Raw genomic sequence first — 15,798 nt, 5'->3', positions numbered from 1 at the left:
CCAGCCATATAAAATTTTTTTTTTGAGGCAGGGTCTCAGTAAATTATTAGTTTGCCCCGTCTGGGGTCTTTCGAGCCTCCTGCCTCAGCCTCCTGGAGTGCTGGGATTATAAGCATGTGCTGTCACACCTGGTTTAGTTTTGAACTTTTTAAGTACAGATGATGACATCTGCAACTGTGCACCCACCTCCCCTGGTGTATTCGTGAGCTTCCTGTCCCTGTGACAGATGCCTGGGACTAACAGCTTGAAGGAGGAAAGGTTCATTTAGGCTCTCGGTCAGAGATTTCAGTGGCCAGGGGTGAAGCAGAGCTTCATGGTGAAGATGTGGCTGAGGAACTACTCACCCCATGGTGGCCAGAAGTCAGAGAGAGCCCAAGAAGAGGCTGGGGATGAGTCATCGGCTCTGAGTCCCGTCCTGTGAGCTACCCTCTTGACCTAGGCCCTGCCTCCTAGGCTTGCATCATTTCCCAGGATGAGTCAGAGCCCTCCATCCATTTACCTTCCAGAGACCCCCGGAAAGCTACAGCATTGGGGCACCCAGCTCTGAACTATAGGATGGGGCAGTGCGGGGTCTTGGAGGCGAGAGCGTGCGTCAGTGTCACATAGTCTTGTGGGCTCTGGTACCTTTGCAAATGCTCTTACAGGCTAGAATCCTGTTCAGCAGGCAGGCAGGCTTTTTCCTGTAGCTCTTTTTAAATTTTCATAGTTCTCTCTCTTTTTTTTTTCAGTACTGGGGATCGAACTCGGGTCCTTGCACTTGCACAGCAGGTGATGAAACCACTGAGCTAAATCCCCGGCCCCTATAGTACTCTTTTTAAACATTCTTTCTTGCTTTTTTAACAGGTTGTCGTGAAAGATTTCAGGACAAAAATGTTTCACTTAAGGACTTGTGCTGCTAAGTTGAGGCCCTTGACTGCCTCCCAGACTGTTAAGACATTTTCACAAAACAAATCAGCAGCAATTAGGACGTTTCAACAAATCCGGTGCTACTCTGCGCCGGTTGCTGCTGAGCCCTTTCTCAGTGGGACTAGTTCAAACTATGTGGAGGAGATGTACTGTGCTTGGCTGGAGAACCCCAAAAGTGTACATAAGGTAAGGCTCACAGGTGGTCCCGTGTTGGGTAGGCGGCCTGGTGCCGACTGGCCGGCCAGGTAAGTGTGTGTTTCCCACGGCACCGCCAGGCAGGCAGGCGGCCAGAGCCCTGCACCCATCACCATGTCCTCTGCCTCAGACCAGTGTGACTGCAACAGAAACCACAGTCCTTGTTTTGTCCAGTAGTAGACACCAGGCTCAACCCTTCAAGGATGTGAGGAAGCACGCGTGTGGCCCTCATGTTGGCACACCAGGCAGCAGCACATAGCTCTGTGAGGACACAAGTCAGTGTGTGGCCCTGGAAGGACACCAGGAAGCACACGTGGCCCTGCGAGGACACCAGGAAGTACATGTGTGGTGCTCCATGATCTCAAGAGCTACTTCAGATGAAGCCTCTGAGGAAAGAAAGACCGGAAGTGCCTGGGAAGGAATGGGGCCTCAGAAGCTCTCCCACCCTGACTGTCCCGAGAGGATCCTCTAACACATGACATGCCTGAAAGTCCCGTTGTGTACATTCTCCATAAATGGCCTTCTAGATCATGGTGTTCGTACTGCCCTCCTGTTTCTCTGCTTTCCTTCTTCCTCAGCAGGTTTGCTGGTAGAAGCCATGCCGCAGGACCATGTGTTTTAGTCTCTTTGTGGCTGGTTAATGTTCGTCGGTTTCAGGGGCTGCTTCTTGGTTTTGGGGTTAGGCTACCAGTCTCATGCGGGTCTTGTGACAGGTGGTAGTGGGAGGTGCGTCCCACAGTCTGGGGGAAGAAGAAATGGTCCCGATTAGGTTTTGGCTCAGTGTGTGTGGGGTTTTTACTCAGCCTGTGTGCTGACCCTCACTGTGGTTGGGCCTCTGCCATGCGCTGATGCTGGAGTCATCTCACCGGAAGGGGCCTGTGTCCACCAGCCCGTGGGTAAGCGTCACCTCCGGGGGTTAGTGACACCGAGGAGCAGGCACATTGCTGTGATGGCTGAGCCTTGGGACCTGTTCGATATCAGTGTTCCCCCTTTGCTCAGCGTCCCATTTCCACTGCTACCTGAGCCAGGCGAGACCTGGTTTCTTAAAGAGATCTGCAGTTCATTTCCCAGTGCGGAAACAGATTGCCCAGGAAAAGTGCCTGTGACAGTGGCCCCTGAGTATTCTTTTTGGGGCCTGGAGGTTCCTGGTGACAGCAGGCTCAGATTGTCTCTGGAATAACACAGCCCCAGAGGCTTCCAAGTCAGAAACATCATCTATGCCAGGACTGTTCCTTTGTCTTCCTTTTCTGAAACATAACCTTTTTTGTAGCCATGTGTGGTGGTCCATGCCTGTAATAACCTTACTTGGGAGGCCGAGGCAGGAGGATCTTAAGTTGGAGGCCAGCCTGGGCAACTTAGCTAGAGCCTTCCTCTAAGTAAATAAATAGGGCTGGAAATGTAGGTCAGTGCTTGTTCGATTCAGTCTCTAGTACCATAAAACCAAAACCATCACCTTGTGAAACCAACCAAGTTGTTTTCAGTGGTGTTTGGATGTAGAGACAGCAGCTCCCAAATGATAGCACATTGGGCGTGAAAGGGAGAAGAGACCTGTTCTCAGGGCTGCGTGTGTGCTCCACACTCATCCCTGAGTGGCCTGAGGTGGGAAGGCACATGGGGAGCTGTGGCCACGGTGCTATGGACCAGGGGCCAACACTGGCATCACTGCTCCTGCCCGGACCTTTCTTTTTTTTGTGCTGGGGATGGAGCCTTGTGCATGCTCAGCAAGTGCTCTACCACTAAGCTACACCTCCCGCCCTTTTAAAAATTTCACTTTTCAGGGCTGGGGATTTAGCTCAGTGGCGCCCTACCTTGCTGGCAAGTGCAAGATCCTGGGTTTGATCCCCGGTACCAGAAAAAAAAATTCACTTCCACACGAGGTCTCTGAGTTGCCCAGTCTGTCCTTGAGCTTGTGATCCTTTTGCCTCAGACTCCCAAGTAGCTGGATTACGGGCATGTGCCCCTGGGTCCAGCTTCTGCTAAAAGTGTATAAACAGGTTTTCTGTGGGAGCATGACGGCTTCGTGTTCCCTTGTTGAGTGGCTGAGTGGAGAACAACTGGTTCTCCTCAGTCTTTTTACCACGTGGTGTCGGAGAAAGCAACACATGGTGGTCAGGTGGGGTAGTTGGTCACAGGACCCCAGATTGGGCAGGGGTACTTGGCTCCACAGTCGATCCCAGGGGACCCCACAGATACCGCTGCTGGGCAAGAATCCCTGGGTTGGGGTCGGGTCCTTGGGCTCCATGGCTCCAAATGAGCACATCCTGGAGAGCTGCTGCTGCGGGGCTTGGTGAATAAGGGATTCTGCTCTCCGTTCACAAGGTGCTCGCGGCACAGGGCCTGTTCAGCGTCTGGCCAGTTCCCTGCCCCTCCAGCCTGCAGAGGGAGGGCAGGGCAGGCAGGCTGAGGCAGGAGACACTCTCTAGAGACCTGGCTGTGGTCTGGCCAGACTTCGCCCCTCCTCTGCTGTGCGGACAGCAAGATGGGTGCTCTTAAAGCTGAATCAGTCTGTGTACTGTGATGCACGTTTTCAAGGGAGACGATCTGTAACTTCCTTTGGATTTTCAAAGGCACCTATGACTCACGGGGCCTTAAGTACTACATTGAGTGCTTTGTTTGTGCCTGGGCTTTAGACCACGTAGTTTTGGTAGAGATAATAATTTAGAAGTACAGAAAGATGCAGGTCATCTTTCTCATCCCTCACTTCCACATCAGAAATGTTCTGAGGCTGGCCTCCATAATCATTTTCAGAGTCCTCATGGTGGCAGCTGGGACTGAACTTTTATATCCAGCAGAAGCAGAACAAGCTCAATGTCTCTTCCTCCTAACCTTGCTTTTCTGTACTGACTGGGTTTTGTTTGGTTGGGTTTGTGTGTATGTGTGGGATGTGGTACTGGCCATTAAACCAGGGGTGTTATACCACTGAACTGTATCCCCAGTCCCTTTTGTTTTCTGATTCTGAGATGAGGTCTCACTAAATTGCCCAGGCTAAGCTCAAACTTGAAATCCTCTTGACTCAGCCTCCCAGAATGCTGGGATTATAGGGATATGCCACCATGTCCAGATTCCTTACTGGCTTTTTTTTTGTCCTTATGTTTTTTCAAGTGTCGCGTCATGGTGTCTTCACACGTCACAGCAGAAAGGAGGAGAAAGGGAATGTCTTGAGGAGAGCTATCTACCTGCAGCTGTCCACTCTGTGCTGGTCTGGTAAAGCCCAGACACCGCCCACAGTTTTCTTTAAGCTGCCCATTTTTTTGGTGGTGCTGGGGATTGAGTCTATGGCCTTCATATTGAGCTACATCCCCTGCTCTTTGATTTCTTTTATTTTTGAATTTTCTTTTTCTTGGTACTGGGGATTGAACTCGGGACCTTGCACTTTCGAGGCAGGCGGTGGAACCACTGAGCTAAATCCCCGGCCCTATTTTTGTTTTGTTTTGTTTTTGGTACTGGGGATTGAACTCGGGACCATGCGCTTCCTCAGCAGGTGCTGGAACCACTAAACTAAATCCCCAGCCCCCGGCCCTATTTTTGAATTTTAAGGCAAAGTCTCAACAAGTTGTCCAGGCTGGGCTTGAACCTCTGATCCTCCTGCCCATTCCCACACCTGGCTGCCTTTTTACATTTGGTTTTGTACTTATAGTTGGTGGTTATATCTACTCCCCTTTTGTTCCTGAGATACTGGGATATAAACCCTGTGGACTGAGATACATCCCCAGGGCTGGGGATTTAGCTCAGTGGTTCCGGCGCCTGCCTCGCAAGTGCAAGGTCCTGAGTTTGGTCCCCAGTACCAAAAAAAAAAAAAAAAAAAGATACATCCCCAGCCCTTTTTAATTTTTTATTTTGGGACAAGGTCTCACTAAGGCTGGCCTCAAATTTGCAATCCCCCTGCCTCAGTCTCCCGGGGTGCTGGCATGTGCCACCATGCTTGGTCTTGTATTCACTGAGAAAGATTTATAGTACATGTATATATACTTTTTTACCTGAGGCCAGTTCTTACTACATCGACCAGACTGGCCCTGAGCACCTGGGAGGAAGCGATCATCCCTCCTCAGCTTCCCAAGTACCTCAAACTATAGGGATGTACCTGCCTAGGTTCCATCTTTTTTTTTTTTTTTTTTTGGTACCAGGGATCAAACCTGGGACCTTGTGCTTGCAAGGCAGGCATGGCACCACTGAGCTAAATCCCCAGCTCATTTATTTACTTTTATTTAAAAACCTGAGTGCTCCTGCACACCTGTAATCCCAGCACTCACAAGGCTGAGGTAGGATTACTGCAAGTTCAAGGCCAGCCTGAGCTACGTAGTGATACTTTGTCTCAAAAAGCCAAAAAAAGTGGAAATTACATCTGTGGTATATTGGAGCAGGTCAGAGCTGCTCCCTAGTGCATATCCTGTCATCTGATCATCATCCTGAGTTCTGTCCTCTCTGGGACCTCTGCCATGCTCAGCCAGCTCTGCATGCCTCACTGACTCCCTGAGGAACTTGGGGCACTGGCCTGCACCGCTGGCATGGAAAGCCCTCTCCATTAGGGGCTCGGCCTGTTGGGGACAGGTGGAATTATGGCGTTTTACATTTATGCCTTAAAAATATTCAAAATACCCTGGTACCAAAAAAAAAATATTCAAAATGACCTGATCCTTTTTTTTTTGGTATTGGGATCAAACTCAGGTCCTTGCACTTGGGCAGCAGGTGCGGCAAAACCACTGAGCTAAATCCCTGGGCGGCCTGATCCTTTTTGATGTTTAAGACCAGAAATAGAGAACAGCTAAGCCCCATGAGCCTGGACATTGGTCTCATTTTATTTGGTAGGGACAGATCCCCACTTCCTCCCATGCCAGGTTGTGTCCCCAGGAAGTGGCAAGAGCTGGGCCCATCATCCTCCCTGCAGTGCTCACCCCTGCCTCAGTGGGCATCACAGGCCCTGCTTCTGACCCTATGCCTCCTGCTTTGGGCCCTGCCCATTTCCGGTTCTTCTTTTTGCCTTTCTCTGGTGCGCCCTGAGGTGTGGTGCGGACTCTGGCTCACCATGGTTGCTCTAAGAGTGAGGGACTTGGTGTGTTAGGGTGAGGTGCAGGGCTGCCGGTCTTGCGTCTGCATTTTGCCCTCTGACCCTTCCCTGCTTCCATGCTTGGAAAGCATAATCCTGTTGTCCGTGAGTGAACTGTAGCTATTGGCCATGAGAGATGGCCGGGCCCTTTTCACTCAGTAAAAGATGAACTACCTTGGCCTTACTCCGAGAACTAGGATCATGCTCTGCCCATTTCCATGCTGACCTGGGGCTCCTTCCATGGCAGGGCCTGCAGAGACTCTCGGGCCACTGTTCCTGGGACAGGGGTGGGGACCTTGCCACTGTGCTCATGTGACAAGCAGCTCAGGTGGACAAGCTGCAGAGCTTTGGCATTGTTCCAGTGACTTATTTCTAGAAGGAATTCAGGAGGCATTTTAGGTAGTGTGAGTTTGGTGCCTGGAATACTTTTTTTTTGTGGTGTTAACAAACTCAGGCCCTTGCACAGGCTAAGCATACTCTACCAGTGAGCATCATCTCCAGCCCTTTCATGTATAACCCGGTCTGCAGTTAATTTATGATCTCAGTAGTAAAGATTTTGAAGCTGGCCCTCTATGAGCTTCAACTTCCTCTGTTAGGAACAGTGCCAGCAGTTGTAGCTTTTTATGTTAAACCAACTAAACCAGCCCCAACTTTATCACAGTATTTTCCTCTTAAGGGGTCTGTATTTGTGGTTCAATTAGGGAAATAAATTAATGCCTTTGAAGGCAATATGCAGCACAGACCAGCATATGCAATGGTGACAGCTCTGTCAGTGGCCTGTGCTGAGTGCCATAGCTTTAAAAATAGCGCCATTGGCATAGTGGAGCACACATTCACTTGGTTTCTTTAGCTGAGGAGTAATGTCGGGCCCCAGCTTTAATGGCTCAGTGTAGGTGGGTTTGCAGTCCCATCCTGAGTCTCAGTGCCCCCCAAATTTTTTCTTGGTGGCTGGAATGGTGGTGGGTGCTGGTCAGACCCAGGGCAAAGGAAAGCCTGCCTCCTGGGGACAGCATGGATGAGGCCTGTGTGGGTAGAGGTGTCGTCGTCCAGCTCTCCTTTTGGAGACTTACAGTTAGCCCCTGGCTGCAAGCAGTCGCTGAGGGCTCTGAAGGTGGGCAGTCCGTCCACAGGCCTCCCTGCCTGGAGGCCAGTTCACATGGTCAGGGTAGTCAGGCACTTGGGTTTGCAATGTCATTCCTAGGGCATGTTCAGGAAAGGCTCAGACCTGCATAGCAGAACAGATTCATGGGCGGCACTGGGAGGGGGGAGGGAGAGATCCTTCAGCCAACCTTGTCTGTGTACAGGAAAAGAGTTGGTCAGCTGCCCATTGTGGTCATGGGACACCAGGAGGTTCAGGGAGCAGCTGCCTTCTCATCAGTTTCACTGGCTCAGAAAGCCAAAGGAGGAAGGGTCATGCGATTGGTTCTTGATCACTCATTGCTCTGTAGTTCATATTTATAGCAATTTAAAAGGATAGTTAGTGCCAGTACTTGTAGGTGAGGGTGTTTGTGATAGTGCATCATTGCCAGTTTATCAGCTGTGTTGTTGGCCTTGGAGCCTTGTTGTGGCTCTAGGAACTGAGACCAGAGCCTGCCCCTCCCATCCGCTGGGTCCTTACTGTATGTCCATTATCCATGAGTCCTTGGCTAGCACCGAGTGGAGTGGGACAAGGTGACACTTGCGGTGACTGAGTGGGACTGTGGAGAAGAGGAGGCGGCTAGTCAATGAGAGCCATCATGGAGTGGAGTCTGGGAGGCAGCACAAGCTACAGTGGCCCATGGCTTAGTGACATCTCAGGCACCATGAGCAAGTGCAAGGATATTCACTTGCTTTCCCTCGGTCCTGCAGACTAGCCGACAGGCCAGAGCCTGAGTGCTGTCCCTGACCCTCACCTGCCTGCCGGTGCCTGGTACAGCAAGCCTCTAGGCTGTAGATGGCTGCTGGACGTGATGCTTTGTGGGAGAGACAGCGGGGAAGAGGAGCAGGCAGCCTGCTGGGTGTCCCTCAGAAGTGGGAAGCCCTCCGCAGGCATTCTCTGTTGGAAATCTCACAACCGGAGAGCTTGACCTTTGAAACCCTCCCCAGTCTTCGGACTTAGATTGCCTGCGTGCTTCCTTGTGCTGAGGCTGTATGGGAATAGCCAGGCACCCCTTGGTCAGAAGCCTGGCCGTCCAGGTCAGCACTGAGTGATGGAGAGCCCTAGGACCTCCAAGGCCACTCCCCCAGAAAGGGGCCAGAGCTCGGTCTGATTTGACCGAGGTCAGTGGAACACTTGTTCCAGGCCCATCACTAACAGGACTTCAGCCTCTCCAGAAAGGTCCCTTTGAGGATAAGGAGCCTGCGGCTGCAAAGAAAATCATCAGTTTCCAGCCAGTATGGCAGTTCTGACTTTTGACTTGGGAAACAGTTAAAAGATTCAGTGCTTTGAGTTATCTACAACTAAACTAGTAGCTCTGCTTCCATTTCACTTCACTCAGAACATTACAGTTATTTACACTTAAAATCTGTGGGGGTTTTTTGGAGACAGTATCTCATGCTGTGTAGCCCAGGTTGGACTCAAACTTGTGATCCTCCTGCCTCAGACTCCTGAGGGCTGGGATTACAGGCATGTGTCACTATGCCCGGCCAATGTGCACATCTTTAGGAAAACCATTCATGTTTGGTAAGAACTTCACTGAAATACCCTGTCCCTTACCAGGTGCAGAAAATGGTGCCCTTCCTGCACTTAGGCTGGTCCAGGACCCTCCTGTCCTGTAGACTCACTTTGCCAGGCAGTTTCCTGGCTCTTGGGTCTCTTTGCAGCCCTGTCCACCTACTGGAACATTTTAACCTTTTCCCTCTTACCAATAACTTTGTCCCCTGGTGCTCACAGCTGCATGTGACCTTTGTGCATTCAAGTCTTGGTAGATATTTTCCTTTATTAGTTGTGCAGCAGAAGCCAGTTAAGAGGTTGGAGAGGCAGGCGACCTTAGTGGTGGGTGTGGTAGAGCTGGGGATGCAGAGTGAGTCAGTGTGACTCACAAGTCAACGTGGCCACCCTTCCTGGCCCAGAAGCCAGAGTCCAATTTGCCTCTGTCTCGTGGATAAAAAATCATTTTTATTTCAGTAAACTTTGTCTTCTGTGATGTGAAATTGTTACCAAAGTTTCAGAGCAAAAGGTCTGGTTCCAGCGACCCTAGCAGACCAGGCTTGGCCACCCACTCCGCAATGCCCCATCCACCCCACAGTAGCAGTCAAGGAGATCAACAGGGGTGAAGGGCAGGAGAGGAGCTTTAATCAGCACAGAGAGGTTCCAGGTCCATCCTCTAAGGCCCGATAGAAGCTTTAGGGTTTGTAGAAAAGAGGAAGGACCAAAGGCACGAGGTGGTGTTTGGATAGCTGGCAGGCTGGGTGGTCACACAGTGTCTCAGGACAGGTTTCAGGGGTCCTGGGAAAGCCATCATCACTGGAGAGGGCTGTTGGGTTCCCATCCCGGGGTGATTGCTCCTGCTTGGGGTGACCTCCTCATGGAGTGCACTTCGAGTCTGCTTTTCCCAGAATCCCAGGGGACTGCAGGTTTAGGACAGTGACTGGAGACTTTGAGGCACCGCTCCATGGATGTAACAGGCAGTTGGATGTCCCTGCAACTCCTGAAGATGACTTACTCTTATCTTGGGGTCCTCAGTCTTGAAAGGGATTGAGATAGACTGGGTAAGGTTAGGGCTAATCAACCTTGTAACACAGACTTTCCTTAAGTGATTAGCATGGCTGCGTGCAGGGGTGAGCAGGGGTCTGGCCAACATTTTAAGGTAATAAGGGAGGCACTAGCCAGGGTGAGGTGCCAGGCTTTGTCCTGCTGCTCATTACCACTGGGCCTCTGCAGGTCCAGTTTCCAGGTCCTTCTTATGTAATCACATTTCCCATGAGCCCCTTCCTGTCCCCTTTTCCCTGCCTCATCCATAGAGAAGTTGCTACCCCGCCCACATTGCAAGTGGAGTCTGGGGAGTCCAGACAGTAGCAAGGGATAGTTACAAGTAGATTTGGCTCAGAGAAACAAAAAACTCAGCTAACAGCTTAGTAACCTGGGCAGGATTATTTTCCTCACTCACTGAGAGTCTGGGGTGGCTCACCTCTCCGACACTGCAGGGCCCAGACACCACCTTCTTGCCCTGGTGTCCTGTCACATGAAGAAGGAAGCAGCTTTGCTCTTGTCTGCAGGGACTTCCCCTCATGCTGCCTGTTTCAGCCTGGGCATGATTTGTCCCCCAGGTGGGGATAGTTGTTCAGTTGTAACAAGGAGGACACCAGGTTGAGACAAGCAAGAATGGGTGCTTGGGAAGAAGGGTTGGGCATCAGGAGGAGGAAGGGCGGGGCCCGGGCTGGGGACCAGGGAGGGTTCTACAAGCCACAAGAGGGATGTGTGGAGTCAGGGTGCTGCTGCATGGAGAACCTTATGTGGGGAGGTACAGGAAGCCATGGCTGCTCTCCTCGCAGATTCCTTTCTGGGACGCTCAACAGCATGGAATGAATCAGTGTTTTCTGACCACCTCCCTCACAAGCATAACTTCCTGCTGGGATTGGGTTGCTATCTGCCTGGCTTGCTGCTGTTTTGGAGAGTCCACTGAGGCCAGGGCTGCGGGGGCTGGAGGAGCACCTAGTGGCTTGTTTTGTTGTCCTTGGCCCTTTGAAAATCACCTGGAGTTTTATTCCAAGCACTGGAGGTCAGAGGGAGCAGGCCGGATGGTCATGGTCACTGCTGTCCACTTCCCAGGGTCTGGGCCGGAAAGAGACCTGCAGTCTTTGCTCTTGGGCCCAGGCTTCAGTGGGCAGAAATTCCTTCCATTTCACTGTCAAACCCAGAGGCTTCCCAGACATTTTCCCAGCTCACTTGGGTGAGGGCGAGAGACCTGTGATGTTGCAGTAGAGGGACCAGGCTCATGCTGGACCCATGTGAAACTGCCTGACAACTGCTGTGTGTGAGCTCTGCCCGAGCTGAGCCCTCTTGCAGAGGGGGGTGGTTTGGTCATCATTCCTTGTGCACCCAGTGAGTTAAAAGAGCCAGCCAGCCCACAGAGCAGCAGTGCAAGCTATTTCCGCTGCTGCTACTGTAATATTATTTTGTCATTTTTCTTCTTACTCGAACCATATCATGCCTTAGAGAAAATTATGGTTTGTTTTTATTTTTATTTTTTGCTATGACTTTTGGTTCAGGATCCATAAATGACCCTGAATCTGTGAGTGACTGTTGCCCTCCAGAATAAGAAAGGCAGTCTGCATGGTTGTGCACACCTGTAATTCTAGCACTTTGGAGGCTGAGGCAAAAGGATCATTGCAAGTTCGAGGCCAGCCTGAACCACACAGTGAGACCTCATCTCGAAAAAGGAAAAAAAAAAGTCAGTCTGTATGGCTAGGAAGGAGCCTCAGTCCACAGTCTTGGGCTGTGTGGGCTTTACCTGTGTGCCTGGACACCGGTAGTTGGTTCTGTGAGATAGAAGAGAAACTATAGTTTAAGGGTTTAAAAAGTGGGTTGTGCTGGGCCGGGGTAGCTCAATGGTTCTGCTGCTTGCCTCGCAAGTGCAAGGATAAGTTCAATTCCCTGTACCAAAAAAAAAAAAAAAGGTTGTGCTCCCCTCCAAGGGTCACTTGCTTCCAGGATCACACCTTCGTTCTACCCTTGAGGCAGCCCCAAGGGCCACGGGACAGGGCTGGAGTAGCCTCTGCGTAAGCACTTGAGTCTGATGGGTTTTGTGGCAGGTTCTTGCTGTACTGGGCTGAGATGGGGTTGGGTTGCTGCCTGCCCAGCTTGCTGCTGTCTTGGAGGGTCTTTGCCCTTGAAGTCAGGCCTGTGGGTGCTGGAGGAGGGGATGCTGGCCTCGGGTTGAGTGTTTTTAGGGATGGATGGCTGTGGTCCTTGCACGTCTCTGCTTCCGGAACAAGGACACAAAGGGTGCAAAGATGTGGTGTCTGTCACCTCTGCTTCTGGAAGGCGGATGGAGTACTAAGGTGTGCTGTCCTCGGTCACCTATTTCCAGAATGTAGAGTATGCTCTTGGACCTCCGGAAAAGCTCCATGAGTCAGAAACACCTGGGGACGTCCATGAAGTTCATGCACAGCCACCTTCTGGGTCCCTATACTTGCACAGAACCTGGTGGGGATGGGTGGGGTAGGCAGGCCTTGTCTCTGGTGTCAGTGCTGAGGGGCTGTCTCTTCCCCCTCACAGGCGTGAGTCCATTTCCTCTGTAGAAATCTGCCTTTTCCCACATTGGTGGGAGTCAAGTTTGGTGGAGGAAGATTGAGAGCATGGTGTTGGTTATTCCAAGTCCTGGGTTTGTGTAGCAGATGTTTGACAGCACCCTTTGGGAAGGAGTGCGCAGACCTCTCCCTGATGGCAGTTGACACCTGTATGAAATGATGCTATAGCAGGTTTCACAGATGACAGAAGAGAACCTTAGATCTCTCTTCTGCCATTAACTGTACATGAACATTGACCAGAAAGGTTAGGGTTGTAAAAACATTTAAAAATTATCATTGAGAAATCATTCACACAAGTATCACCAAAAATATATATGTATTTTGTTTCTGTTTTTTTTGTTGTTGTACTGGGGATTGAACTCAGGACCTTGCACTTGTGAGGCATGTGGTGGCACCACTGAGCTAAATCCCTGGCCCTTGTTTCTGTTTTGAGACAGAGTCTCACTATTAGTTCAGGCTGGCCTTGAATTCACTGTGTTGTCTAGGTTGTTTTTGAACTTGCAGCAGTCCCCCTGTCTCAGCCTCCCGAGTGCTGGAATTACAGGCTTGTGTCACCACACCTGGTTTCACCATGTTAAAGTATACAATTCAGCAGTGTTTTTTTGTGTGTTTTTTGTGGTACTGGGGATTGAACTTGGGACCTTGCATTTGCAAGGCAGGAGGCGGAACCACTGAGCTAAATCCCCGGCCCAGCACAGGTTTTTTTTGGAGTGTGGTGAGGGTTTGAAGCCAGGGCCTTGAGCATGCTAGGCAAGCATTCTACCACTGAGCAACTGCAGTAGCCCATCCATCCATCTGTGTCTGTCTGTCTGTCTCTGTCTCTCTCTCTCTCTTTCTTTCTTTCTGAGACAGGGTCTCGCTATGCAGTTTAGGCTGGCTTTGAACTCATAGTGATCCTCCTGTCTCAGCCTCTCGAGTCCTGGGATTACAGGCATATGCCAGAGCACCTAGCTTGGTTTGGTTTTCAAAAATTGTTATTATTATTATTTTGGTACCAGAGATCAAACTCTGGACCTTGGGCTTGCGAGGCAGGCAACTGCACCACTGAGCTAAGCCCCTGGCCCTCAAAAATTATTTTTTTCTATGCTAAGGGGTGGCAGTGTGGGCTGGACCCAGCCCAGGTATAGGGCAGGTGCCACCCAAGGGTGTAGGATGTGGGGAGGGGGGAGGCACCAGCCAGGGAGGCTTGGTAGCCACAGTAGCAGCAGGAGAAGGTGGAAACAGATGAGGAATCAGACATGGCAGCCAATCTCAACCTAGAGTGGATCTGCTCCCTGCCCTGCTCCTGGCTTATGGGATCACCAGGGCGGCCGAGTCGTCTTCATCAGTGAGGAGGCCAAGAGCACCACCTGCTGCACCCCATCACCAGCGAGGCCGTGGTCATTGGACACCAGTGGCAGAGCAGAGATTTGCCTGCTGGCTGGGAAGAAGGTGCAAGACACTATAAACCATGATGAGAGGGAAGTGACCTGCAGACACCCAGCCACAGGACAGCTGTCGCAGGACAATTGTATTTTTATAGTGAATGAACACATTTCTTTTTTTGTTTTGTTTTTTGAGGTAGGGTCTCTGTTTGTAGTTCAGGCTGGCCCTGAACTCATTGATGTTCCCCAGGCTGGCCTCAAATTCTTGGTGATCCTCCTGCTTCAGCCTCCCGAGTGCTGGCATTGTAGGTGTGTGCCACCACCCCCAGCAAACACATTTCTTTTCTGGTGCTAGGGATCGAACCCAGGACCTTGGGCTTACAAGGGAGCCTTGGAGCCACTGAGCTAAATCCCCAGCCCCTCATATATTATATTTTTAGGATTGTTGCATCAATGACATCTGAAGAAAAGAAGGAATGACCTGTAGGCATGATAGATGAAGCTTCTAAAGTTAACATGATTTTAGATTATACAGTACATCCAGTGAGCCCTGTAGGACAAACTTCACAGTCTTCAGAAAAAAGTGCATAATTTTGGAAAGAGATCAAATTCAATTAAAAGGAATTCTCATGCACCGTGGTCAGACATGGTTGGCTTTACAGTACTGACATGAAGCCAGTGATGGAAGAAATGCTGGTTCGTGTTTTCTGACCTTTGCCTCTTATAGAGCTAAGAAAGAAGAAGGTATGCTGGGAAGCATACTCTTATCTAGTTTTCATATAGTTCTGCTTACCTCTGAGGATCACATCGCTGCTTTCAAGGCAGCCCATCCAACCATGTGGACCTGTTACTTCTGCACTGATACAGGAAAGGAAGTGGAGTTGTGGATAAAAGCCATGTTAGATGCTGCCCTCGTACAGACGGGATTCTATCCAAGAGTACACCAACCAAACAACATTCCCAACCACAGAATGCTAATTAAACCAGAGGCCCCCCCAAAACAAGGAAATACGCAAACTTGAAGAAAAAAAGGCATTAGAAGCTGAAAAATAATGGGTTTCAAAAGGATAGTCAAGATGGACCCTTAACGAAAATGAATAGTGTAAAGTTGAATTCTCTGCCGTCTGAACATGATGGGAGTCGACGTGTCCAACTCAGATTGCACACTACTGACCAGTCAGTGTGAATAGTTAGAGCACAAAGCAGTTACTGTCAGCCTGGCAGATCTGAGAGGTAGAAATCACCCCGACATAGTCTCTTAGACCCACAGTCATACAAAGAATAAATTCAGTGTAGCAGTTGGAACCATGGATTAAAACCCAGAGGGGGAAAAGTTGGGAAGAAGACTAGAGGGTGTGTCTTGTCACGATGACCCCGAGTTTCTTTGACGTTACGTTGATGGAGATTGGTTTCTGAGCTACCAATTAAAAGTATTGGTTTAAATTATTTTAAAAATGATTTTTTTCTGAATACAGAATGAATATGTTCTTTTATTTTTCTTTTTCTTTTTTTTGTTTTTTTATTTTTTCTGGTACCACAGATCGAACTCAGGACCTTGCGCTTTCAAGGCAGGCCCAGTGTCACTGAACTAAATCTCCAGCGCATGTTTTTGTTTTGTTTTTTTGAGACAGGGTCTCGTTATATGGTTCAGGCTGGCCTTGAACTCACTATGTATTCTGCGCTGGCCTCAAACTCATGGTGATCCTCTTGTCTCAGCCTCCTGAGTGCTAGGATTACAGGCATGCCCCACCATGCTCCACTTTTGGTTGTTTTTTTTTTTCAGACAAGGTTTTGCTGTGTAGGTCAGGCTGACCTTGATTTCACTGCGTAGGCCAGGCTGGCGTCATTCTCCACAATCCTTCTGCCTCAGCCTCCTGAGTGTTGGGATTACAGGTGTGTGCCACTACCCTTGGCCAAAACTAGTGTGTTCTTGTTGTAGACTGTTTTAAACATTCCACAAAACTTCCTTCAGGCTGGGGATTTAGCTCAGTGGTGCCGCCGTCTGCCTCACAAGCACAAGGTCCTGAGTTTGATCCCTGATACAAAAAAAAAGACAAC

At 50.1% G+C, this 15,798-nt stretch overlaps 1 protein-coding gene and 1 pseudogene across 7 annotated transcripts in view; both read left to right on the top strand.

Annotated features, from left to right (window-relative positions):
• Ogdh (oxoglutarate dehydrogenase) overlaps window positions 1–15,798 on the top strand; it is a 67,368-nt gene that overhangs the window by 11,305 nt on the left and 40,265 nt on the right. For 6 of the 7 annotated variants that reach the window (XM_004839907.4, XM_004839906.4, XM_004839908.4 and 3 more), the window contains exon 2: window positions 844–1,092. The exons of the other annotated variant lie outside the window; for it this stretch is intronic. In XM_004839907.4, coding sequence (XP_004839964.1) covers window positions 871–1,092 — 222 coding nt within the window. In that variant the 5' untranslated portion in view covers window positions 844–870. The remainder of the gene's footprint in view (window positions 1–843; window positions 1,093–15,798) is intronic. 7 annotated transcript variants of the gene reach the window in all.
• LOC147822617 (pleckstrin homology domain-containing family A member 5 pseudogene) lies at window positions 14,003–15,231 on the top strand (annotated as a pseudogene).

Source organism: Heterocephalus glaber, unplaced genomic scaffold (assembly GCF_053883595.1).
Source record: "Heterocephalus glaber isolate CG9 unplaced genomic scaffold, H.glaber_assembly_v1.0 deba00001610, whole genome shotgun sequence".
In the NCBI taxonomy this organism is placed as follows: domain Eukaryota; kingdom Metazoa; phylum Chordata; class Mammalia; order Rodentia; family Bathyergidae; genus Heterocephalus; species Heterocephalus glaber.
The sequence above is the reverse complement of the archived record's forward strand: the minus strand, read 5'-3'. Positions and strand labels throughout refer to the sequence as shown.